The sequence below is a fragment of the Pelobates fuscus genome, chromosome 11 (genome assembly GCF_036172605.1).
Source record: "Pelobates fuscus isolate aPelFus1 chromosome 11, aPelFus1.pri, whole genome shotgun sequence".
Taxonomy (NCBI): domain Eukaryota; kingdom Metazoa; phylum Chordata; class Amphibia; order Anura; family Pelobatidae; genus Pelobates; species Pelobates fuscus.
Window position 1 is genome coordinate 12,637,884 of NC_086327.1, and position 24,582 is coordinate 12,662,465.

General features: G+C 37.7%; 1 protein-coding gene across 1 annotated transcript in view; it reads right to left on the reverse strand.

Moving 5' to 3' along the window:
• Window positions 1–4,686: 4,686 nt before the first annotated feature.
• The window catches only part of EPHA8 (EPH receptor A8), a 145,203-nt gene continuing 125,307 nt past the window's right edge, over window positions 4,687–24,582 (reverse strand). The window contains exons 6-17 of the mRNA XM_063436984.1: window positions 22,540–22,664; window positions 21,945–22,107; window positions 16,713–16,809; window positions 16,499–16,566; window positions 15,303–15,428; window positions 14,703–14,888; window positions 13,846–13,907; window positions 13,222–13,431; window positions 12,324–12,473; window positions 9,054–9,244; window positions 8,324–8,479; window positions 4,687–6,869 (exon numbers count right to left, since the gene is read on the reverse strand). Coding sequence (XP_063293054.1) covers window positions 6,755–6,869; window positions 8,324–8,479; window positions 9,054–9,244; window positions 12,324–12,473; window positions 13,222–13,431; window positions 13,846–13,907; window positions 14,703–14,888; window positions 15,303–15,428; window positions 16,499–16,566; window positions 16,713–16,809; window positions 21,945–22,107; window positions 22,540–22,664 — 1,649 coding nt within the window. The 3' untranslated portion in view covers window positions 4,687–6,754. The remainder of the gene's footprint in view (window positions 6,870–8,323; window positions 8,480–9,053; window positions 9,245–12,323; window positions 12,474–13,221; window positions 13,432–13,845; window positions 13,908–14,702; window positions 14,889–15,302; window positions 15,429–16,498; window positions 16,567–16,712; window positions 16,810–21,944; window positions 22,108–22,539; window positions 22,665–24,582) is intronic.

Genomic DNA, 24,582 nt, shown 5'->3' on the forward strand with positions numbered 1-24,582 from the left:
AGTGTCTTGGGATAGTGTAGGAGTTAATGTGCAATGTAGAGGTCAGTGTATATTGATAATATTCGTGTATTGCAGGGGTTAATGTATAATATAGTTTATTAGGGTAGTGTAGGGGTTTATGTATTGTAAACTTTATTAGGGTGGTGTTGGGGTTAAAGTGCAATTTAGTGTATTAGGGTAGTGCAGGGGTTAATATGCAACATAGTGTAGTAGGGTAGTGTAGAGGTTAATGTATTATAAAGTTTATTAGGGTGGCATTGGGGTTAATGTGTAACAGTGTATTTTAATAATAATATCGTTTGTAAGGGGAGGTCTTTAGTATAAGGGGAGCACATGGAAATTAATAAATGATTTGGTGGCAGGTACCTCTCTGGAATGTAAATCTCAAGCAGATTGAGACCTATATGTATTGTATTGTATGCTAATAATCAAAGTATTACAGATATTAATAGACTGACAAGGATATTTAACATTAGGCAAAGCTGACTCTCTACCCCCCATCTAACACATCATCCCCACCATGCTACTGCCAAAGTACTTAGAATTCTTGCTACACTTGTATCCCAAAATGGATCTCCTCCCGATGACACTAATACGATGATCGTGTCCAATCTCATTTCAGAGTGAGTTACTGGACATCTTTAACAAGCGCTCTAAAGACTATTAACGGAGCAGGCTGTGTCCTTTATCTGCAGACACTACAGGGCTGACAGATAGAATGGTAGCAAACTGATGGACTCTCGTATCTGCCACGGAGCGCGATTGAAAAGAAACCCACAGCTGTAATTACAGTCTGGAGAAATGCCTTAGGATACATTAGATGAACTGCTTCCAGCCAAATGCACAGGTTAGCAGGAAAGAAGCTTAGATTGTTTCGATACCGGCAGGTGTGCAGAGATCTCAGCACAGGTGTGTTGTAGAACATTGGGATTTAAATAATCTGCTAAATCTGTTCTTTCTCTCCCAACGTATGGAAGAAGATCTAGCAATTCTTTACCAGAAACCTGCACTTTTATCGAAGCTTTCTCTCCAAAAAAGGGCCATTTAACAGAAAAAGAATATAGAATGTTATCTCCCGGAAGACTGACAATTTGTGCTATATATTGTGAAACTGATGTTATTTCGGGAGGTCTGGTAAATTATATTTTTATATTAAGTAGTGTTTCGATACATTGTTCTACTCGTCTAAAAGGTTCAGCTTATATCACTGTATTGTAACGGAGCAATCGATTGTAGGTTATTGGCTAAACTTTACCTTCAATATATGGAATGTATAGATTTATTAACTCCCCACACCCTATGGGCTTTATAAATTATTTTTTGCAGAAACTGAAGTAAACGACAACATTGCAATTTCAAATACAACAAAAGAATTACCAGTTTACAAATGACAGCCAACATAAAAGGAAACATTTTTTTAAAAAAGAAGTGTTTTCGGTCTTTTTTTTTCTTACACAGAAGGTAGACTTGTTCATCCATTGTTCTTTAAAGTCTTTGCAGGACCAAATTCAGCGTTTTTTGTTTTCATTCAGAAAGCTTAACGTCTTTGAAAACATCATTTGCAACATCCTTTAGACGCAAATGTTGCCTTTTTGCCTAAATTAGGGCAGATAGTCTTCGGTTCTAAAAATCCCATTGTATTAAACTTGGACAAGCCATTGTTTTCTACACAGTAAAATGTTTCACTCACAGTAACACATTGGGCCCATTGGGAAATCCATCGCATTTTACTTAGGGAAGCCCATTGCATTTCACTCAGGAAACCACATCACATTTTACTTAGGCAAACCCATCGCATTTCACTCAGGGAAACACATCGCATTTAACTCAAAGCTCATCTTCAAGGCTTCCAGTATAAAATCCCAAATAAATCAGCCCCCCCCAACCCCAACCCCAAAAGTGCAGTGGCATTTAATGGACAAGGTCACTGTTAGATCCAGCTTTGTGCGTTAGACTTGAAAGTGCTACTCAGATAAAGAATGTTCTTTGTGAAAATTAACCACGAAAACCGACTGCTACAATATATTTATAACCATGTAAAATAAATTAACACATTCTTTTTTTGACCCTGTGATTTATCTTGCTAGATATCTTCTGACTCATTATATATATATATATATATATATGTATTTATATCAAAATGTATGAAATACATTATTACAGAACATATTCTTTCAGATTGCATCTTAACATCCATACATTTACTTTTTGAAATAGCTGCTCTTTCTATTAAAACTTGCACACATATAATATCATTATTAACGCGCACACATATAATATCATTATATAATATCCTTTACAGTGACAAGTTGTATAGTAGTCAATAGACATGAGAGGTGTCCATTAGTCTGAACATCTTTGTGTTTCAGACCCACATTATTTACAACACATTCTGATTGTCTTGAACGGTTTGTTTTCAGAATTAGTCAGACAGGTCTCTTTCTGTTTTGTCCTGAAATACATTAAGTATGTTTGTTTAGAGCTGATTGTGCTAATATGGTATATAGTTAGCATGATACATACAGTTAGTTTAATAGACTGACATGAGAGAAACCGACAATATCTGTCCAATTCTTAGTTTGTGCTCATTTTATTTCTATGAACATTTTTTTCCCGGTTTTATACGCCAAAATCCTTTTTCACACCTTACACTAACTTCATTTTCCCTTCATTAAAAAGGGGGAACAAAAATTTGATTGCATTAAAACTTTTTAATGAAAGATCAAATTGTCACAATTAGCAAGAAAGCTTATCTGTCAAACAAGAATTCATCCCCATTCAAAAAGGGTATCTAAATGAGGACAACAAATATGTAGGTATTGTCACATATGGACACATACTCCAGACAAGCCACTTCTATGAATAGGTCAATATCAATCTCAATAGAATAAAGGATACAATTATTCCTAATGGAAGGTTGAGATTTGGCATTTACATGGATCTTAGTCACATTATATGAGAGATAGGTGTCAATGGATGCTAAGCTACACTTATACTCTATGTAGGACTTCATGGACTACCCAACAAACTATTTCATTGGACAATTGCATTGCCACTGGTACATCAGATTTCACCACTCGCATCAAAACACAAAGTAAAACTCACAAGTCACACCTCAAATTCCATCTCACAATCCAACTACATTCTCATTTCAGAGTAGACATCAAAACATCAAGACCAGCTTTATTGGCCAATACAACGTCAAACCCATCGATCAACATTCAACTGATCACATCTAACATATCTCAGGTCATTTAAAAAACCTCACGTCCTAACAACTTTCTCATTCTTAAGTCCTCTACAAAAGACCATTTTATAATGTTAATGTTACAATGTTAAACCCACGGGCAATATTTTTTTCTTAAAGCATCAAATACCTCAATTTCACCTCACAAAAACAAAATGGCTTTCTTATAGTACATCCAAGATGACTTCACAAATTAAATCCAAAGATCATATTTCTACTAATTTATTCTAACATCTCACTTCAAAGACAAATTATTGACCCCATGGGATGTATATAGTATCTCGACCAGCGTGACCAGTTCCACCATATTTACAGGGACACATAAAATGTTGTCATATTAATGAAAACGCATGAAAAGGGTTAATTGTTTAATCTTATATACTTTCTTCTTATTTCTACAAATTACAGGGTTATACTTTTCATGTGTTGCCTATCAATATGTATACATGATATGTGTCCCAGAAGACATGGGGAATCTGGTCACCCAGATCTCGGTCACTTCAAGGAACTCAAAACTTTCAATCTAACAGGTCACCTAAAACATTATTATCTCAACACTTCTCTCACCTTTCAATATCAAATAAATCCTTAAAAGCAAAATATTTTCATCTTACATATCACAATCAAACAATTCCGTCACACAGACCTATTTCATTCTCCCACCGCAGCCCACCACAAGTACCACCACAAAGACTAACATCATCATCCTATTACCTAACAACTCCTACACCAGATGACATGCCTCCTCACTTATCATCGTTGTCCTATCTTGCAGTCTACCTCACGGAGCAGCTCCATTCTCCGAATTTGCAGAATTTTCTTTATTTTAGACACTTTTTTGCTGAGAAGTTTCTCTGCTGTGTAACTTATTCAAATAAATAATGTTAAGTTCATTATTATGTATATCATGCCTCTATAATAATATAATATAATAACACCAGATCAGATAATTTGTTTTGAAATGTTTACATTGACAGGTATATAACAATATGTAAACATTTAAAAAAAAAATATCTGATCTAGTGTACTCTTCTATATGTCAATTTCGTTAATGTGGTATGTTCTGTGTTAAACGGTAAGTAGGAGGATATTTATTCATAGGTAAATGCTTAGTTTTAATTAATCTTTTATTTTTACTGATAAATGTTGCTAAAAAATATATTAAAATCATACAAAGTTAAACATTACTCTTCTTAAATATATCACTATTTTTAGCACAAAGACAATGTGTACCATGCGTGTTTTTTACATGATAATTATAGATTGTTTATTTTAACTCTATGTTAAAATAAACAGCACTGGAATACTAGGAACTACACTATATTTCAAAGCATTGCGGAGAAACGACCAGTAAATTGAAACGTTTAGGCTAAAGGAGTTGAACTGAAATGATAGAGATTCTTTTCCAATTTGACTTTCACCTTACAATTCAAAGTTCCCTTTTAAATTCGCCAAGATTCTGTGTTTCATGCACAGCTACTTATAATCTGAATTTATGTTTTATCTGTCTTTTTCCCCCAATGCCTCAGTGTCTCTCTCTCTACTTAATTTTATTTTACAATCTTTTTGAAGGTGACACGATAGGGGACAAGTTTGATGTTATGCCTTGTTGTCCATTCAATCTAACGACAATCTTCGACAGGCCAAAAAAATGTAAAAACTGTTCTCTAGATACTTGATTTATGTACATACTATAGAATATAAAAATACATTGAAAACTTGTGCACTTACTAAGGCAAACACAATGATTATTCAATAAAGTGTATGTGCTTTCTACAATGGGAAATAACACGTGTGCAAACTCCAGATTCACAAAAGTTATAGATCATATCTACTATATCTCTAATTATTGGACAAGGAAGGAATATTGACATATGCACTGAACCAGCAATGCAAATCCAAAAACATTTAAAATAAAAATAAAATACATTCAGCACTTTGAAGATCTGAGATGGGGCGGTTCCACAATGTCCTCTCTTGTCTAATTTGGAAAAGTGCTGTGACATCTAATATGGTCTGTCATGGAATTGTGTAATAACGCCTCCTTCTGTCTAACACACATACAGTAACACGTCTTCCTGTTCGAGATGCAAAAAAGCTGTGATGACTCATCCCAATATGGAATGTCTTGTCATATATGAAGGTGCAGTGATGACTCCTACTGAAAAAGTGCCGTGATGATTCCTGATGTGGGATGTGCACTGATGACTTCTTGTTTTGTTAATTGGATGGTGTGGTGATGTCTCCTCCTGTCTCCCCTGGACAAAGCAGTGCTCTTTGCTCCTGACTAATATGAGATGATACAATAATGCCTCCTGCGGTCTACCATAATGACTCCTCATTACATGCAGTTTACAGCGACTTCTCCTACCATGGGACATACAGTGATGACTGCACCAACATGGAATATGTGATGATGACTCCTCCGAACATGGAACGCAAGGTAGTAAGTCTTATAATGTAAAGCATACAGTGATGACTCCTAACATGGAACATGTGGTTATGCATCTTCCTAACATTGGACATGCAACGTTGTCACCTCTTATCTTTATTGGAACAGTGTGGTGACAATGCATTTCACCTCCTCCTGTTTATGAGGGGCAATGCATTTCATCTCCTTCTGTCTACGATGGGGCAGTGCATTTCACCTCCACCTGTCTACGATGGGGCAGTGCGTTTTACCTCATCTTTCCTATGAAGGAACAGTGCATCTCATGTCCTCCTGTCTACAATAGAATAGTGCATTTTACCATCTCCTTTCTACCATGGAACAGTACAATCAACCGTGGGATGGTGCAGTGAGAAAAAAATCCTCCTGTCTACCATGGGACAGTGTATTTCGCCTCCTCCCGTTTAACATGGAAAAGTGCTGTGAAAATGCCACATGTTACAGAATGCCACTTTTATGGCTAACTCTGTCTTATGACGGATAGAGAGGTAACTCTTCATAATGTCGGATGATGCTATGGCACAGTGAGATCTTCTCCTGTCTAAGGAAAGATAGTGTAGTAACTAATCTCATCATCTGACATGGATATAATTCCCATGTCAAAACCACAGAATGAAATGTAAACTAGGTACAAATGCTGATACTGGGTGAGCGTCACCTCATGCCAAGCCAAGGAGCGCACAGTAATTAAACCCTGTATTACGAAGCACCCTGAATATCCTTGAGATTAAGATTCTATTGCTATATTACAATTGCAGCTTAAAATCCTATATTATATTGAAATAATTACAGAAAGGAGAGTTTGGACTGTGGAAGAAAAATAACTTCAGAGAATCTCAAAGTTTTCTTTTACAGCATTTCGGTGTCGATGCTTCCTTAAAATGCGTTGGCTGACATTACCACAACACCGCATAGACAGAGTAACCTTGGCCTTCCCAATGAATGTGCCATTGATGGCCCTCCTGATTTGAAGAGTTTGGGAAGGTCAGTGCGTTTTCAGGGTGTATGCTCATTTCGAGTCAGTTTTCTCACTCATAGCAGATCTCATGCTATGCCCATCACAAGTGCATTCTGGGTCCCAGGGTGTTGATCAGCTGAGCTCTCATGATCTGAATGCTGGTTAAGATCTTCCGTTGATGGCCTATTAATGAAATCCCAAGTCTTCTGATGTCACTGTGCAAACAACAAACATTATAGAAAGCACATTTCAGACTAAGGCCTAACCAGAGGTTATTTTAGAAATCCGCTTGACACATGTTCAGTGTAGATTTCCTGCAGAGGGAATATGGCTGAAAACGATACAATTTGGAAGGATGAGTCTGCATATGGAAGAATAATGTAGATTGTTAAATATTGCAGAACATGGCAAATTATGGTAGAATACTGCAGTATATGCTAGATCATGGCTGAATACTCTAGTATACGGCAGATTATGGCACAATGCAGCAGTATATCTTAGATCATGGCTGATTATGTAAGTATTGGTCAGAAAAAAACTGAATGTAACTATAGTATAGAGTATACTAGAGTATAGCTGATAGAGGCTGAATATAGCAGAATGTAACTGAATATGTCAGGAAGAGGCCAAATATGGCAGGAAGAGGCCGAATATGGCAGGATGTATCTGAATATGGCAGGAAGAGGCCAAATATGGCAGGATGTATCTGAATATGGCAGGAAGAGGCCAAATATGGCAGGATGTATATGAATATGGCAGGAAGAGGCCAAATATGGCAGGATGTATATGAATAGGGCAGGAAGAGTCTGAATATGGCAGGAAGAGGCCAAATATGGCAGGATGTATATGAATATGGCAGGAAGAGGCCAAATATGGCAGGATGTATATGAATATGGCAGGAAGAGGCCGAATATGGCAGGATGTATCTGAATATGGCAGGAAGAGGCCAAATATGGCAGGATGTATATGAATATGGCAGGAAGAGGCCAAATATGGCAGGATGTATATGAATATGGCAGGAAGAGTCTGAATATGGCAGGATGTTACTCAATATGGCACAATGTAACCAAAAATGGCAGAATGTTACCGAATATGGCAGGAAGAGGCTAAACATGGCAGAATGTTACTGAATATGGCAGAATGTAACCAAATATGTCAGGAAGAGGCCAAATATGGCAGGATGTATCTGAATATGGCAGGAAGAGTCTGAACATGGCAGAATGTTACTGAATATGGCAGAATGTTACTCGATATGGCAGAATGTAACCGAATATGGCAGGAAGAGGCTAAATATGGCAGGATGTATCTGAATATGGCAGGAAGGGGCTGAACATGGCAGAATGTTACTCAATATGGCAGAATGTAACCGAATATAGCAGGAAGGGGCTGTACATGGCAGAATGTTACTCAATATGGCAGAATGTAACCAAATATGGCAGAATGTAACCAAATATGGCAGGAAGAGGCTGAAGATGGCAGAATGTTACTGAATATGGCAGGAAGATGGCAGAATATAGCTGCCCACATGTTTAGGATATGGACACACCTGTGTTATTTATGAATTATTCAGAAAGTTTTAACCCAGTCTGCAAGTCAGAAAACGTAACATCAATTAACATCTAATTAGTGCTCATCTCTTGTTTGCCCTGGATTCTTGTATGGTACTTACTCGATGTTCATCCTCATCACCATCCCTAAGGAAGAGTACCCTCCCATTACAAAGTTTTCCTTGTATCGACCCATCTTGATCGAATCCAACCAATCGCTGACGGTGCCGCAGCTGGCAAAGTCAAAAAGCCCCCTATCCACACGTGGGTGAGTGAATCTATAATGAAAAAAAAAGGCTTTGAAATAATTATTCACATAAACATAGAAACATAGCATGAGACGGCAGATAAGAACCATTCGGCCCATCTAGTCTGCCCAATTTTCTAAATACTTTCATTAGTCCCTGGCCTTATCTTATAGTTAGGATAGCCTTATGCCTATCTCACGCATGCTTAAACTCCTTTACTGTGTTAACCTCTACCACTTCAGCTGGAAGGCTATTCCATGCATCCACTACCCTCTCAGTAAAGTAATACTTCCTGATATTATTTTTAAACCTTTCCCCCTCTTATTTAAGACTATGTCCTCTTGTTGTAGAAATATATTCTACAAGAACCCCCGCGCAATCCCTCAATTAATAAATAAAACACATACATATCTATTAATTTGTCAAGATAAGAGTGCTTTTCAAGGACAATTGAAGAAATACATTTTACAAACAACTCCTGTTCCATGTAGAGTGATGAACACAAAGTTATTTCACAGAATTAAAACATAGTAGTTGGGTTAATTATCACCGATATCCACGTCTACATAATTAAGGTTTTGTAGAACAAGCATCCTGCGTTTACCTGTTGACTGTGGCACTGGCTTTCAGATGTTCAGGATTTCGGATAAGTTTATCTAAAATACTGACGATCAGAGAAAATCGAGGCCTTTCATTGCGGTCTCTTTGCCAGCAATCCAGCATGAGCTGATGTAAAGCCGTTGGACAGCCCATGGGCGCTGGAAGACGATAGCCTTCCTCGACTGAATTTATCACCTATGACAGAAAACAAAAACACGTAACAAAGGGAAAGACACAAACATACCAACTTCAGTCATGTTATGCAACAGGTGAAGTACCGCACAATTTGTACTTTATCTTAATCCATTGCTTGATATGTGTAGGTGTAATTTAAACAAAGGGTTTTAGGCTGGGACGTGATTCACAGCTGGTGAAAGCGGCTGTTTGGCATATGTCCAAGAATAAAACTGTTGCTATAAATACATGTATTTTAATTGTGTTGATCATTGTTTAACCCCTTCAGGACCGCTGACGGTTCAGGACCGTCAGCGGTAAAACGTGCGTTTGGACCGCTGACGGTCCTGAACCGTCATAACGGTTTTGGGCAACTTACCTGATCGCCGTCGGTCCCACGGCGGCGATCAGCTCTCCTCCCGGTCCAGGGGGACTGCCTGTCTGCCCGGGCAGTCCCCCCTCGGCAGATCAGGACCCCACGGCCATGTGATCACTCGATCACATGACCGCAATAGGGGTCTTTGTATCTGCCTGCAGGGGGACTGTCTGTGCTGACAGGCAGTCTCCCTGCAAGTGAAAAATAATAAAATAAAGTGTAAAAAAAAAAAAATCAGTGTAAAAAAAATAATATGTGTATATATATATGCTTTATATACATGTATTATATCTATATATACCTATATATAATATATGTATATGTATCATATATATAATGTCACACTAAGTGTATTTTTATATTTATATATACGTATATTAATATAAAAATACACTTATATTTAAAATACACACGAATATATACAATATATATAATAACTATATATATGGTATATATATATATTATTATAAAATACAAATAATATGTTAATAAAAATAAATAACAAAAAATAAAAATAATTTTTAATAATTAAAAAAAAATTATATATATATATTCAATTTTATTCTAACAGTATTTTGATATTGATATATATATATTTATATCAAAATACACTTAGAATGTAATGATATATATATCTATGTATAAATAAATAAATAAAAATAATACGAAATATACATATGTCCACATACAAAATTACATTAATAATTTCATAAATATACACGTAGACGTCAAATATATAAATATGTATATAAATTAAAATTCTACGTGCATATTTATGTAATATTTTTACCTAATTAAGTAATTTTAATGATTGCAATTTGAGGGACCTGCCTGCCAACCCAGGCCAAAAGTCCAGATAATTTAATTTGCTAGCACTGTGCTTAACCCTGTAACTTTCTATGACACCCTAAATCCTGTACATGGGGGTACTGTTTTACTCGGGAGACTTCGCTGAACACAAATATTAGTGTTTCAAAACAGTAAAACATATCACAGCGATGATATTGTCAGTGAAAGTGAAGTTTTTTGCATTTTTCACACACAAACAGCTCTTTCACTGAGGATATTATTGCTGTGATATATTTTACTGTTCTGATACACTAATATTTGTGTTCAGCGAAGTCTCCTGAGTATAACAGTACCCCACATGTAGAGGTTTTATAGTGTTTGTGAAAGTTACAGGGTCAAATATAAGGCTTGATTTTACTTTTTTTATTTTTATTGAAATTTGTCAGATTGGTTAGGTTGCCTTTGACAGCGTATGGTAGCCAAGGAATGAGAATTAGCCCCATGATGGCATACCATTTACAAAAGAAGACAACCCAAGGTATTGCAAATGGGGTATGTTCAGCCTTTTTTAGTAGCCACTTAGTCACAAACACCGGCCAAAGTTAGCGGTTTTTGCATTTTTAACACACAAACAAATATAAATGCTAACTTTGGCCAGTGTTTGTGACTAGGTGGCTACTAAAAAAGACTGGACATACCCCATTTTAAATACCCTGGGTTGTCTACTTTAAAAAATATGTACATGTTAGGTGTGTTTCGGGGATTTATGACAGATAACGGTGTAACAATGTCACTATTGATACATATAAAATATATATATATTGAAACAGCAATTTCCTACTTGTATTTATAGGCCTATAACTTGCAAAAAAAAGCAATAAAGCATGTAAACACTGGGTGTTTTTAAACTCGGGACAAAATTTTGAATCTATTTAGCAGTTTTTTTCATTAGCTTTTGTAGATAAGTAAAAGATTTTTCAAGTAAAAGTCCAAAAACATGTTTTTTTTTTATATTTTTCACCATATTTCATTATTTTTTTTAAATACAATATATGACATAATATAAATACTGGTATGTAAAGAAAGCCCTTCTTGTCGTGAAAAAAACAATATATAACTTGTATGGGAACCGTAAATGAGAGAGCGGAAAATTACAGCTAAACACAAACACCACAAAAGTGTTAAAACTGCTCTGGTCCTTAACGTACAAACATCGCAAAAACAGGCCGGTCCTGAAGGGGTTAAAAAAGGTTTGCACCTGGCTAAGTTGATAAAGACATACAGTAGGTTGGAACATTTTAAAGTGAACTAGTTTCACTTTTTAATTAATTAACTGCAAAAACTAGTGTCATGCTTCACCTGGATCGAACTCACCATTGTTCATGTGTGTCCCACTTTGCTAAAAAATTCTTCAACCCTCCATAAATTAAGTTGTTCTTTCTATCAACCCAATTTCTCTTGTGTATGGATTTTAGTTTTATATTCTGGTGGCATTTTGCGAGAGTTAGATCCCCCGAAGGGCCGTCAGGTTTTGTACAAATGCAATAAGCAGGCTATTTGACTATTTTCATTCTTCAATTTTTGTCAAGTTTATTCGTTGTATCAAAAATTGTATTTCTGCTTCTATGGTAATATTTTATACCCAGACTGAGATAATGCGGTATATAGGGCATATTCCAATCTCTAAAAAAATTATTTCCCCATTTTATTATGTAAAAGATGAACATTTGAAATAAAGGATAAAATGAGTAAATGTATATCAGTTTGTTTTTTTGGCAACGCAGAATAGAATTCTATTAGAATTATGTTTAGCCTTACATTAATGTAGTAGATATACCTCCCACCTTTGAAATAAATAGTTTGATTTATGTTTTTTTTTTTAGTATTATGAGACAAATGTACTTAAAATGCATGGGGTAAATGTCATTCACTCACATCCCGATTTGTCATGTTCCAGTAAGGTCTCTCCCCATACGCGAGGACTTCCCACATGACAATGCCATAGCTCCACACATCACTTGCTGATGAAAACTTGCGGTACGTGATGGCCTCTGGTGCTGTCCAGCGTATAGGGATTTTACCTCCCTGATTTAAAAAAAATAAAAATAAATAAAATTTACAGATGCAAAATGACATTTAAAATACTGACGCAAACATAATTCACTTCTCATTAGTACTGGTCAGTAGACCTGTGCATTTATCTGCGGTCAAATGGGAATTCATCCAAACTTATGCAATATATTCATGTGTCACAATCATGAATGACCAAAATATATATGAAAACCAAATTACTAGTCCATACTATCAATTCTGTCTTTATATGTTTGTCTAATTAAAAAGTTAGCAGAACACTGACTCCATCCTTGTAATTAGCATCTTTAAAAATGAAAGGAAATGCTTCCTTCCCCCAACAGCCTTCCCTGTGGGATTGAGGGGGTCCTCAGTTTAATGGGGGAGACCTTTCAAAAGCTTCTCTCAAGCCCCTCACCCATTGCCGGTGGGTGAGGGGTTAAATCATGGCATCTTTTAATTGCCCATTCCCGCTTCCATTATTAATTGCTCATCCATTTGCAATGGGTGAGGGACATGGGGGGAGCCTGCACCTGATCCCCTCTATGTTAAAGCAGTCCCCTCATCTCACAGTCCAGAAGAGGGTGGACAAGGCACCCAGCAGCTCAACTGCCGACAACTTTAAATGAAACATCTTCCTAAATTTTGTAATGAAATAGTTTTTAAGTTTCAATCACATATTACACATTTTTAAGTATATATGGTATAATATTACAATTTGAAGAAGATGGTGTTCTACTAGTTTCGATGTAGGTGATTGTACCGTGGTTGTGTATGCTGCATCAGGATCATCCTCCAATATCCGTGACAGTCCAAAGTCAGACACTTTGCACACCAGGTTACTGTTCACAAGGATGTTGCGGGCCGCTAGGTCCCGGTGGACATATCCCAAATCAGACAGATACTTCATTCCTGATCCAATACCTCGCAGCATGCCAACCAACTGAATTATGGTAAACTGGCCATCACGGGTCTGAAGGGAAACACAACGTTATTTATTTACGGATTATGTAACCCTAATCTTTTAGGGATGGGGTACTAAAGGATTTATGTAGTCAGGAAAAAATATGAACCTCACTACACAGGTGATATTATTGTATAGAGAGAAATGTCAGATGTGAAGACATGTAGGAGATATATAATTGCACGGGAAATTTTTCACAAAAAACAGAATCTCCTCATGTTATAGTATAGGATGAATAGGATAATTGTAGTTCCTAAAACTCATTGACCACTCGCCGATAGTGGCTAACCGATTAAAATATGATGAATGTTTTATGGGAGGTCCACTGAAAAAAAACAGACCCACATTTTTATAACAATGAAGTGGATACTAATTGTTTGTTTACCGGTTCTTATCTCCAATATTTTATGTTAAGAACCTTACCCTCAAGAAGGAATCCAAAGACCCATTCTCCATATATTCTGCTACAATCATTGTTAATTTGCCTGAAAGTATAAAGACAAAAGTGACGAGAGCATTGTCAGAATCAGAGATAGGAGAGAATAAATCAAAAAGCCATTTAAAGATAGTGATGGCTCCTGAAGCTGACAGGACTGCAGCTAAACGGTGTCGGTTCCTGTAAGGAAGTTGCAGGATACATACTTCAATTAATCATTTTTCATACAACTTCAACAGTGAAGATTCGTCTCTCTGAAATGTCTGTCAGAATCTAGGACTAAAGAGACATCTCACTCGGTAACACAACGCAATCCTTTAAAAATCCATGAAGTTCTCCACCTTTACATCGATGAACAAGTTACTTACTGGGGGTGGACTTCCTTACAAAATGCAGAGAAAAGAAGAAAAATCCAAAGCTCATCGCACATAAGAAATAAATGCAAAACCATGAACTCTCCCTCACCAACCTACCACAAGGCTGAGCTAACACTGAAGATACCTTGGGCACTGGATGAAATTTGGGTTATATACAAACTGTCTGTGTTCAATGAATATTTTGACAACTCCATTTCTTTAATAATGTTAAAGCTGGCTTTAGGACACAATGGAGGGATGGATATTTGTGTACATTAAGTTTTCATGGTATGTTGTATGATAACAATGGCAATATACTCTATATACTTATATAGAAACATGCACAATAGGTATTTAGTAATGTTTGTCAGTGTTGGACCCAGGGATCTTTAAAGAAGAAATTATGCTGGGTTGGGGGCCTTGTGTGGTTAAGATTGGGAGGATGGTTGTTCTTAGATTCTCATTGCATGAGAACACACGTCACTTACTTCTTGTTACCACTCCCTCCAGGTGAATGACATTTGGGTGGTCAAATTGTGCCATGATACTGGCTTCACTCAGGAAGTCCTGTCTCTGTTTTTCAGTGTACCCGGATTTTAACGTTTTTATGGCCACTGGGATCTCACGCTTTCCTGGTAGTTTGAGACGACCATAACAGACTTCCCCAAACTCTCCTGAAAAATGTTAGAGTACAAGAGAGAAGACATTACTCAAGATCACTTTTAAACAGCACATCCATACTGTATGGATTCTGTTAAATTAATTGAGATACATCTTGTGGTACCTTCTGAGAAAGACATATTAACACCTGATATGCTTAATTTTACTGTCAGGCCTATAAACTAACTAGCATGAAACCAAGAGGTTTAATTATGTATCTGTGTCTCTAAATAATGATAACATGCATTTTCTGTTATATGATTACTTTTAAAGTATCCAGAAATAATAGCCCATTCATAATAATAGTTTAGGTTTGGTTGTAGTACGTTGTTATAATGTCATTTGGCAGCCGTACAGTTAAATTTTCAGTGTTTGGAATTTGATCCCCTGCATGGCCTCTTTCAATCAGGACAATAAATTACACAAACCTGATCCAATTATCTTTTCAATCTTAATTCTGGACGCCTCTATCTCCCGAGCAAACTCGTGAACAGCCTGGCATGGGTCCTCGTAAGTGTGAGGGTCTACATAATGCTTCGACTCTGCGAAGGTGACTGGATGACCGGAACGAGAGAGAAGATGTTGTCAGGCATCAGTGTGAACCCAAAACCCCATCCCGCTTGCCGTGATAATCACTAACAATCTCACTGTAGCTGAGAAAACGCACGTTCGTATGGAATGTATTCAATGCAAGTCAGAAAACCACATTCAATGTTCTAGAATTGACTCTTGCTGCACACAGGGGAAGATCAGCATATTTTACTGCTTTGAGTTGTGCCCATCTGCATGTATTAAAGTCTAACGTATTTCATGTGATAGCATGTCTAGAAAATGTCATGCATGTGTGTATTGATACTGTCTATACATGGTTTCTTACTGTTGGGTAATGTTCTTGATGATATGTAGAAGATGTCTACGTGGGTATATGAACATTCTAAGTAACTTGTATATAAAGTGAGCTCTCTAGGAAAATGAGTTCTGGATATATATCCAAAGTGTAAGGTATATAATAGGAATATGTAAGGGTTCCACTTATTATATATGAGAAATCTAGAATGTTTAGGTTAACTATATGCAATACAATACGTAGAATCGTGGTTGCTTATAAGCCAGATGACCATATAAGTACTGTGTGTGGATTTTGGACAAGAGACACAACTATTGAAAAATTAACTACTATGATATTTAAAATAAGAATAATACAAAAATAAGTCAAACGTACGTAAGAGTAAATTGTACTTATCATCAATAACTTCAGATTAAACCCTACGGAGTTTGTAAAATATTCTTAACATTCAATAAAATAAAATAAAAAACATGCTTTGGAGATATCGAGCATACAGCTTAAATTAAATGGAAGTTGAATATTTATCAGCCAGGTTTGTTTCATTGCAAATACACTTGCTTTCTTTCCGCGTTATTTATTTCTAGAGATGCAGAAATGAATTTTATTTATTGACGACAAAGTAAGACGTTTCCCTGTGTTACTCAGCCAAGAGTTTAAACCCTGGACTCCTGTGTCTAATCCCTGCTTGATCTGCACTATACCTACTGAATAATGATAATCAGTATTAGCAGCAGGTGTTCTCTATCTCCCGAGTTCCTTTTATATGTTTGAACTCACTTTGTCCATTCTGATAGTGAGTTTTCTCTTCATCCGAGTCCTGGAATGCCTTGCTGTACCCACAATGTCTGCAGGACCGAGAAAACAAAAAGGTAGACAGAGAGCTTGATACTGTGTTTATCGGAACTTGAAAAATCCGCTGCAGAGGAATTTATCACGGAAAGGTGTGGGCGTGTAATTACATGTTAAAAAACATGGTAATGCTTACAGTTACCTTTTCTTGCAGATTAGAACAGCCAGTAAGATGACTAGGCCGGTAATTAGCGTGAGGCAGATCCATACAATAGTCATGGTGTCATATCGTAGAACCACTGGAACACAAAAACAATAAGGATCAGAAATACAAAATCTAGTGAAACTCTATGCCATCCAATATATCGTGTTTTCCCTTTAACCCCCTCACTACCGAGCATTTTATTGAAGAAAAGAAATGTAAAATAACACGTTTGAAAGGATGGATAGCCAATATATAAACATATAATAACACAACAATCTCACGTGTATATCGCTTTGCAGACAAATGTCAATTTCCACCATGAAACACATTAGACAGTATACGGTGTCCTTTATTATGGAATATTTCACGCAGGGTCTGAAATGTGAGTGTAAAAGCAAAAATGCAATTTTGCTCACATACATACTGTAGATGTGACAAAAAAAAGATATATAAAAATGGTCAAATATATTGCTTTTTGTAAAGATCCCAATGGCATTACTACAAGTACAGCTTACTAAAATAGCAATAGCATGTAAAAAGTATGTCTGTATTTGAGGATAATGCCCATATACAAAAATTACAGTAAAATCATATATTTCTAAAATAAAGATGTTTAAAACTGCTATAGCAGTTTGTATCAATATCTGCATTGAAACATAGCAACATAGAATGTGATGGCAGATAAGAACCATTCGGACCATCTAGTCTGCCCAATTTTCTAAATACTTTCATTAGTCCCTGGTCTTATCTTATAGTTAGGATAGCCTTATGCCTATCCCACGCATGCTTAAACTCCTTTACTGTATTAACCTCTACCACTTCAGCTGAAAGGCTATTCCGTGCATCCACTACCCTCTCAGTAAAGTAATACTTCCGGATATTATTTTTAAACCTTTGTCCCTCTAATTTAAGATTTTGTCCTCTTGTTGTAGTAGTTTTTCTTATTTTAAATATAGTCTCCTCCTTTACTGTGTTGATTCCCTTTATGTATTTAAATGTTTCTATCATATCCCCCCTGTCTCGTCTTTCCTCCAAGCTATACATGTTAAGATCCTTTAACCTTTCCTGGTAAGTTTTATCCTGCAATCCAAGAACCAGTGTAGTAGCCCTTCTCTGGACTCTTTCCAAAGTATCAATTTCCTTCTGGAGATACAGTCTCCAGTACTGCGTACAATACTCCAAGTGAGGTCTCACCAGTGTTCTGTACAATGGCATGAGCACTTCCCTCTTTCTACTGCTAATACCTCTCCCTATACAACCAAGCATTCTGCTAGCATTTCCTGCTGCTCTATTACATTGTCTGCCTACCTTTAAGTCATCTGAAATAATTACCCCTAAATCCCTTTCCTCAGATGTTGAGGTTAGTAGGATATAACATATTCTATACTCTGCCCTTGGGTTTTTACGCCCAAGATGCATTATCTTGCACTTATCGACATTACATGTCCGTTGCCACTGCTCTTACCATTTTTCCATTTGCCATTTGGCTTATCCCTCCTGGAACATCAACCCTGTTGCAAATTTTATCATCATCAGCAAAAAGACATACCCTATCATCAAGACCTTCTGCAATATCACTAATAAAAATAATAAAGAGAATGGGTCCAAGTACAGATCCCTGAGGTACCTTACTGGTAACTAGACCTTGCTTTGAGTATACTCCATTAATTACAACCTTCTGTTGCCTGTCACTCAGCCACTGCCTTACCCATTCAACAATATTGGAATCCAAACTTAAAGATTGCAGTTTATCGATAAGCCATCTATGTGGAACAGTGTCAAAAGCCTTACTGAAATCTAGGTAAGCGATGTCTACTGCACCACCCTGATCTATTATTTTAGTTACCCAATCAAAAAATATCAATAAGATTAGTTTGGCATGATCTCTCTGAATTGCCCATGTTGTCTCTGATCTTGAAATCCATGTGATTTCAGATATTCAACAATTCTGTTCTTTAACATGGTTTCCATCACTTTCCCCAATGCTTAAATAATGCTTACTGGCCTATAGTTGCCCGACTCCTGTCTACTACCTTTCTTGTGAATTTCCAATCTTCTGGGACTATTCCTGTTAATAATGATTGGTTAAATAAGTTATTTTAATAACTTTAGGTGTATTCCATCAGGCCCCATCGACTTATTTGTCTTTACTATTGACAGTTGAAATAGAACTTCTTCCTCTGTAAACTCATATGTACCAAATTACCCATTTGTCTTTTTTCTTAACTGAAGTCCCTCTCCTCCATTTTCATCTGTGAATACTGAACATAAATATTAGTTAAGGCAGTCAGCTAGACCTTTATCCTCTTCTATATACCTTCCTTATTTAGCTTTCCATCTAAATAAACCTTGTTTTACTTTTCGTTTCTCATTTATCTATCTAAAAAATGTTCTATCCCCTTTTTTACTGACTGTGCTTTTCTCTCTTCTGTGTGGGCTTTAGAGGCTCTTATAACTTGCTTTGCCTCTTTCTGCCTAATCTTATAGATCATTCTGTCTTCCTCACTCTAATTTTTTTTATAATTACTAAATGTTAACTTTTATTTTTTTTTACTCCATTAACTCCATTTTTACTCCATTAACCCCTCCCCATCACTGACATGAGGAATTACATGTCCGATTGAAACGTCCTGTACTGTTTGAAAGTATGGGGTAAGCTTACATTTTCATATTGTAAGGCATTATATCAGTGACTAGAGGTTTTTGGCAGAGAACGTTGTTCCTCTACAGACTGGTAATCATAACTAGAGGTTAAATGGGGGTAAGTAAGATTTTAGGGGCAGGATTTCATTCTGCAAGAAACATGATAACAAAAGCAATCATACGTGATGTAGTGAGGATAGTGGTTAATCGTCATAGTAAATTAATGCTCTCACACTTATATTAGGGGGAAACATAGTGGAACTTTGTATTCAAAAGTAAACCTTAAATCATGTCCATAAGGTGGATTCATCATCATCATTTATAACATTTGAACAAACAAACAAGGAGCAGAAAATAACCCAAATAAATAAAATCTGTACAGTTAATTATGTTTCCCTTGGGCAATAAGATGTTTCTATTTCATTATGTTTCTCTTTTTGCATTAAAAATGTAAGATACCATTATATTCACTTAAACCAGCTAATGGTTAAATTGTGGCAAATTTCCTTGTTATATGTTCAGGTACAGTGTCACTAGAATAGTCAAATGACTCCCCTTTGGATTTCAAAGTACAGTTGGACAGTTCAATCAGATTTATAGCACATATTCTCTGGTTTCAAAAAATAATTATCTTGGACGTTTTTGTGATAGACAGCATATGTTATATTTAATGTTGTCCATCTGGGCTTTTTCCAATTAGCAGATCAGGATTAACCATAAGTGACTTTAGGCAGTTGCCTAGGCTACCAGGGCTGTCTTTCCCCATTGGCACGCACGGTAGTTGCCCGGGGGCCCAAAGGGATGGGGGCCCCACCGTGCTGCCCAGCGTGGCCAGGCTGACAGGGGAGATCCTTTGATCTCTCCTGCCGGCCCAAGGAGACCCAGCCCTGTTTTCTTCCGGTGGGCCCTCTAGGGCCGGTGCGAAGATCAAAGATCTCCCTCACCGTCCAAAGGCCCTTCATTAGAGGGGAGAGATGATGGGAGGACCCGGAAAAAGGAGGAGGTACTTGGGAGGAGATTGCCATGCGCTCAGCTCGGGAGGAGTGAAGACAGCCTGCAGCCAGAGGCAGGCTATAGATCACCACCACCGGACCACCATTGCAGTGTCCCCGCCCTCTTCACAAAAGGTAAGAAGAAAGGTTGGGGGGCATGAAGATTTCATTAATAATGTACATTTATTATTTAAAAAAACTAAAACAAGAAAACCTTTACACCATGCACCCCTCACACTCTGTAACACACACACACCACTCACCCCTCACATACAGCACCTCTCACACACACACACACTACTCACTCCTTACGTACAGCACCTGTCTCTCACACACACACACACACACACACACACACACACACACACACACACACACACACACACACACACACACACCACTCACCAACACCTCACACACTGCACCCTCCACACACAGACTCTCTCACACAGACAGCACCCCTCATACATACAGCACCCTTCACACACACATCACCCCCAACACACAGCACCCCTCATACACAGCACCCCTCACACACACATCACATTTCACACACACACACACACACAGCAGCCCTTACTTACAGCACCTTGCACACACACAGCACCTCTCACACACAACACGTCTCACACACAGCACCCCTCACACACAGCACCTCTCACACAAACAGCACCCCTCACACACAGTACCCCTCACAGACACAGCACCCTTTCACACACACAGCACCCCTCCACACAAACACATATACTGCACCCCTCACTGCAGTATGTGTATATTCAACAGCCTCTCTGTGTGTGTGTATTCAGCAGTCTTTATGTATTCAGTAGTCTGTCTGTGTGTGTGTATTCAGCAGCCTGTGTGTATTCAGCAGTCTGTGTCTGCATTCAGCAGTCTCTGTGTGTGTTTGTGTGTGTGTGTATTCAGCAGGTTATGTATGTATTTAGCAGTCAGTCTTTGTGTACGCAGCAGTCTGTGTGTGTACTTAGCAGTCTGTGTGCATGTATTCAGCAGTTGGTGTACATGTATTCAGCAGTCTGTGTGTGCATGTGTTCAACAGTCTGTGACTGTATTCAGCAGTCAGTGTGTATGTATTGTATTTATCTATTGCATTTGTTGGAGGTACCAATAAATATAAGCTTAATTTTATCGATAATTTTACTCCTGTTAGTTGTTGTGTATGTCGGGCCCCAGTGCACTGCTTTGTCCGGGGGCCCATAATGCTGTTAAGATGTCACGGGGGCTACGGAGTAGCAAAGCCCCATTACCTATCCCCTATGTGATGAACAAAGGGGGAGACCCAAACTGGCTATTTGCCTAGGGCTCTGCGGGATCTTAAAGGGGCACTCCGGCACTATAACCGCTAAATGAAAAAAAATGACCTTTGATAATGTTTTAACCCTCTATAAGGGATTGAGTGTGCTTGGGGGCCTTCTGGCACCATAACAATTTAATTTAGATGAAGTTGTTATGGTACCTAAACTGCCCCTTTAATCTTTCTCTGCTAATTAGATGTTTTGTTTCTGGGATGGTGACTCATTATTGTGGACACATCTTGCTATGTACTCAGAGCTTTGTGTAGCAGGTTCTCACTTACTTGCTTTATTAGTTTCAACTTCTACTCCTTGGCTAAACCTCCCAGAGCCAGCAGAGGTCCGAGCTCGGACCTGGAAGACATAGCGAGTTGAAGGCTTCAGACCAGACACAAGAGCACGAGTGTATTTGGCTTTTAAGGTAGAATAGCTCTGCAGCTCCTTATCCTAAAGACAGAATACAGCAAGTTCTTTATCCCATGACTGGGGTTTCAATATCATTTAATCAACAGGCGCAGAGCAAATAATCTCAAGGAAATTCAACAAATAGCAGATGGAGAGCTGTGATTACCAGCCAGTTTTGTTAAAGAAAGTTAATTTAAAATAAGGGATCTCTTTCCAGATTTACAATAGCTTGTTTGAAACTAAAAGGGTTAAATCTGGTGACGTGTAGCATTTTTTTTTGCTCATTTTAGGAGATTTTGGTAGAGATACATGTCATGTTCAAGTACACACATCCCTACCAGATGTCATTTCATTTGATTGCTAACAATGTGTGAAATGACGACATACAAATGATACCAATTGGAAATAAATCATGTATTTAAACTAGATTTGAAGAGCCACCCCCCCCCATTAACAATTCTGAGAATGTATCACCTTTTCAAAATATTTAATCTCGTACTCCAGGATGATTCCATTGGGCTGCTCGGGTTCTTGCCATATAAGACTGACGCTGTTCTGACCGGTGTTCTCCTGGCGAATGACTACAACCTGCGAAGGGGCTGATAGATAAAGTAAAAAGATGCTATTATTGACACGGCAGGTACTGTCTCGAGGAAGGACCTCATAAGGTAGTATCATTTCTTGCTCAGCCATTCCAGAGAGTGTATCATTTAAAGTTATTCTTGCCCAGTTAGAGTTGCACAGTATAACCTTTTATCACCATATCTGTAAATCCTTAAAAGGACACAATAGTCACCAAAACCACTTCATCGTGTCTCTGGCCTTTTTAACCCTGCAAAGTAAAACACTGCAATTTTTTAGGAACTGTGAAGTTAACATTGCGGGATCTAAGCCACCTCTAGTGGCTGTCACATGAAGCGGAAGCTCATAGGAAATAATTGAATACAATACTATCCCATGGGGAAGCTTAGCAGTGCGTGCAGCGTTTGCCGCACATGAGCAATAGATCCCCAATTGTCCAATCGACTGAACCATCGAGGTGGAGGTGAGCAGCGCCGAGGGTAACATGGCACTGGAAAAAGGTAGCTAATCATTTATTCTATAAATTTATATTGCACACATGGGGGACTTATAAAGAATTATTGACAGCATCACTATAGTGTTAAGGATACAGGTTTTGTATTCCTAACATCATAGTGTCCCTTTAGTAAGAGTATTACTAAATTACCCTTCAACTTGGGATGTTTAACTTGCACGTTAACTATGATTATACAATGACACGCTGTCCTTAAAGGGAAACTATAGTCACCAAAACAACTACAGCTTAATGAGTATAATAGCTCCATTCAGGCATTTTCATGGAAACACTGCCTTTTCAGAGAAAAGGAAGTGTTTACCTTGGCCCTAGGGACACCTCCAAGTGGCCACTCCTCAGATGGCCACTGGAGGGACTTCCTGGCTCAGGGCTGCACAGTAGGCAACCCTGGCGATTAGCGTCCCCACGCTCTGCATGGAGACGCTGAATCTTCCTCAGAGATGCATTGATTTAATGCATCTCTATGAGGAGGTCCTGATTGGCCAAAACTGCATATGGCTCCGCCCCCGTGCCGATTTTAGCCAATCCAATGCTTTCCCTATGGAAAACATTGCATTGGCTAAAAATCAGCCATTTTGATAATGTCACAAATGGGGCGGAGCCAGCGCCAGTGGACCCGCGCGGTGCTTGAAATAAGGTGAGCTTTAAACTTTTATAGGGTGGCTAAGGGGGGGCAAGCCACCTAAATGCTGGGTTTAGCACTATAGGGTCAGTAATACATGTTGTGGTCCTGACCCTATAGTGAGCCTTTAATCTTCAACGTACTAACTTAGAATCAGATATACAATTTTTGTCACACACGGTAGGTGTGACAAAGGTAGACAAATTAATATCATAATAATGCTCAAATACACTGTTTATAGATAATTTTAAGGAGCCTGAAGGGATTTTTGCAATGTTTCATCTCAAATATATAATCGAAATGTTAAAACATACAATTTAAAGCTGCTATGGTAGCTTGTCGAGAAGCTCTGTAATATGCACAGACTCCTCCCTTTCTTCTCCCCCATCCCTGTATACAGTATTTTCAGCTAGAGACACTCTTTGCACAAAAAAGGAGGGGGGAGCGGGCGGCAGCACACTGAGACTCACATACGAGACAAAATATGCCTCGTTTTTTGGAAGGAGGAAACCTCAAATAAAAAACTAAAATCAAATAGATTTAAACAGAAACATACCACATATGATTTGTTGAAGGAGTAATTGTTAAAGGGAGAGGAATCAATGTTTTAGGGGAAACATTATTTAAGACATTTGAAATAAATATAAATGAATATTTCTGTTCATGGATTTGGATGTATAAGAATATAGTGGAAATAATGTAATAGAAATGACATCTTAGTACTTGATGTTGCTGTTCCTGTATGCATTCCTTTTCTAACAATAATGCAGATAATTCCTCTATAGGTATACAGAAGAGT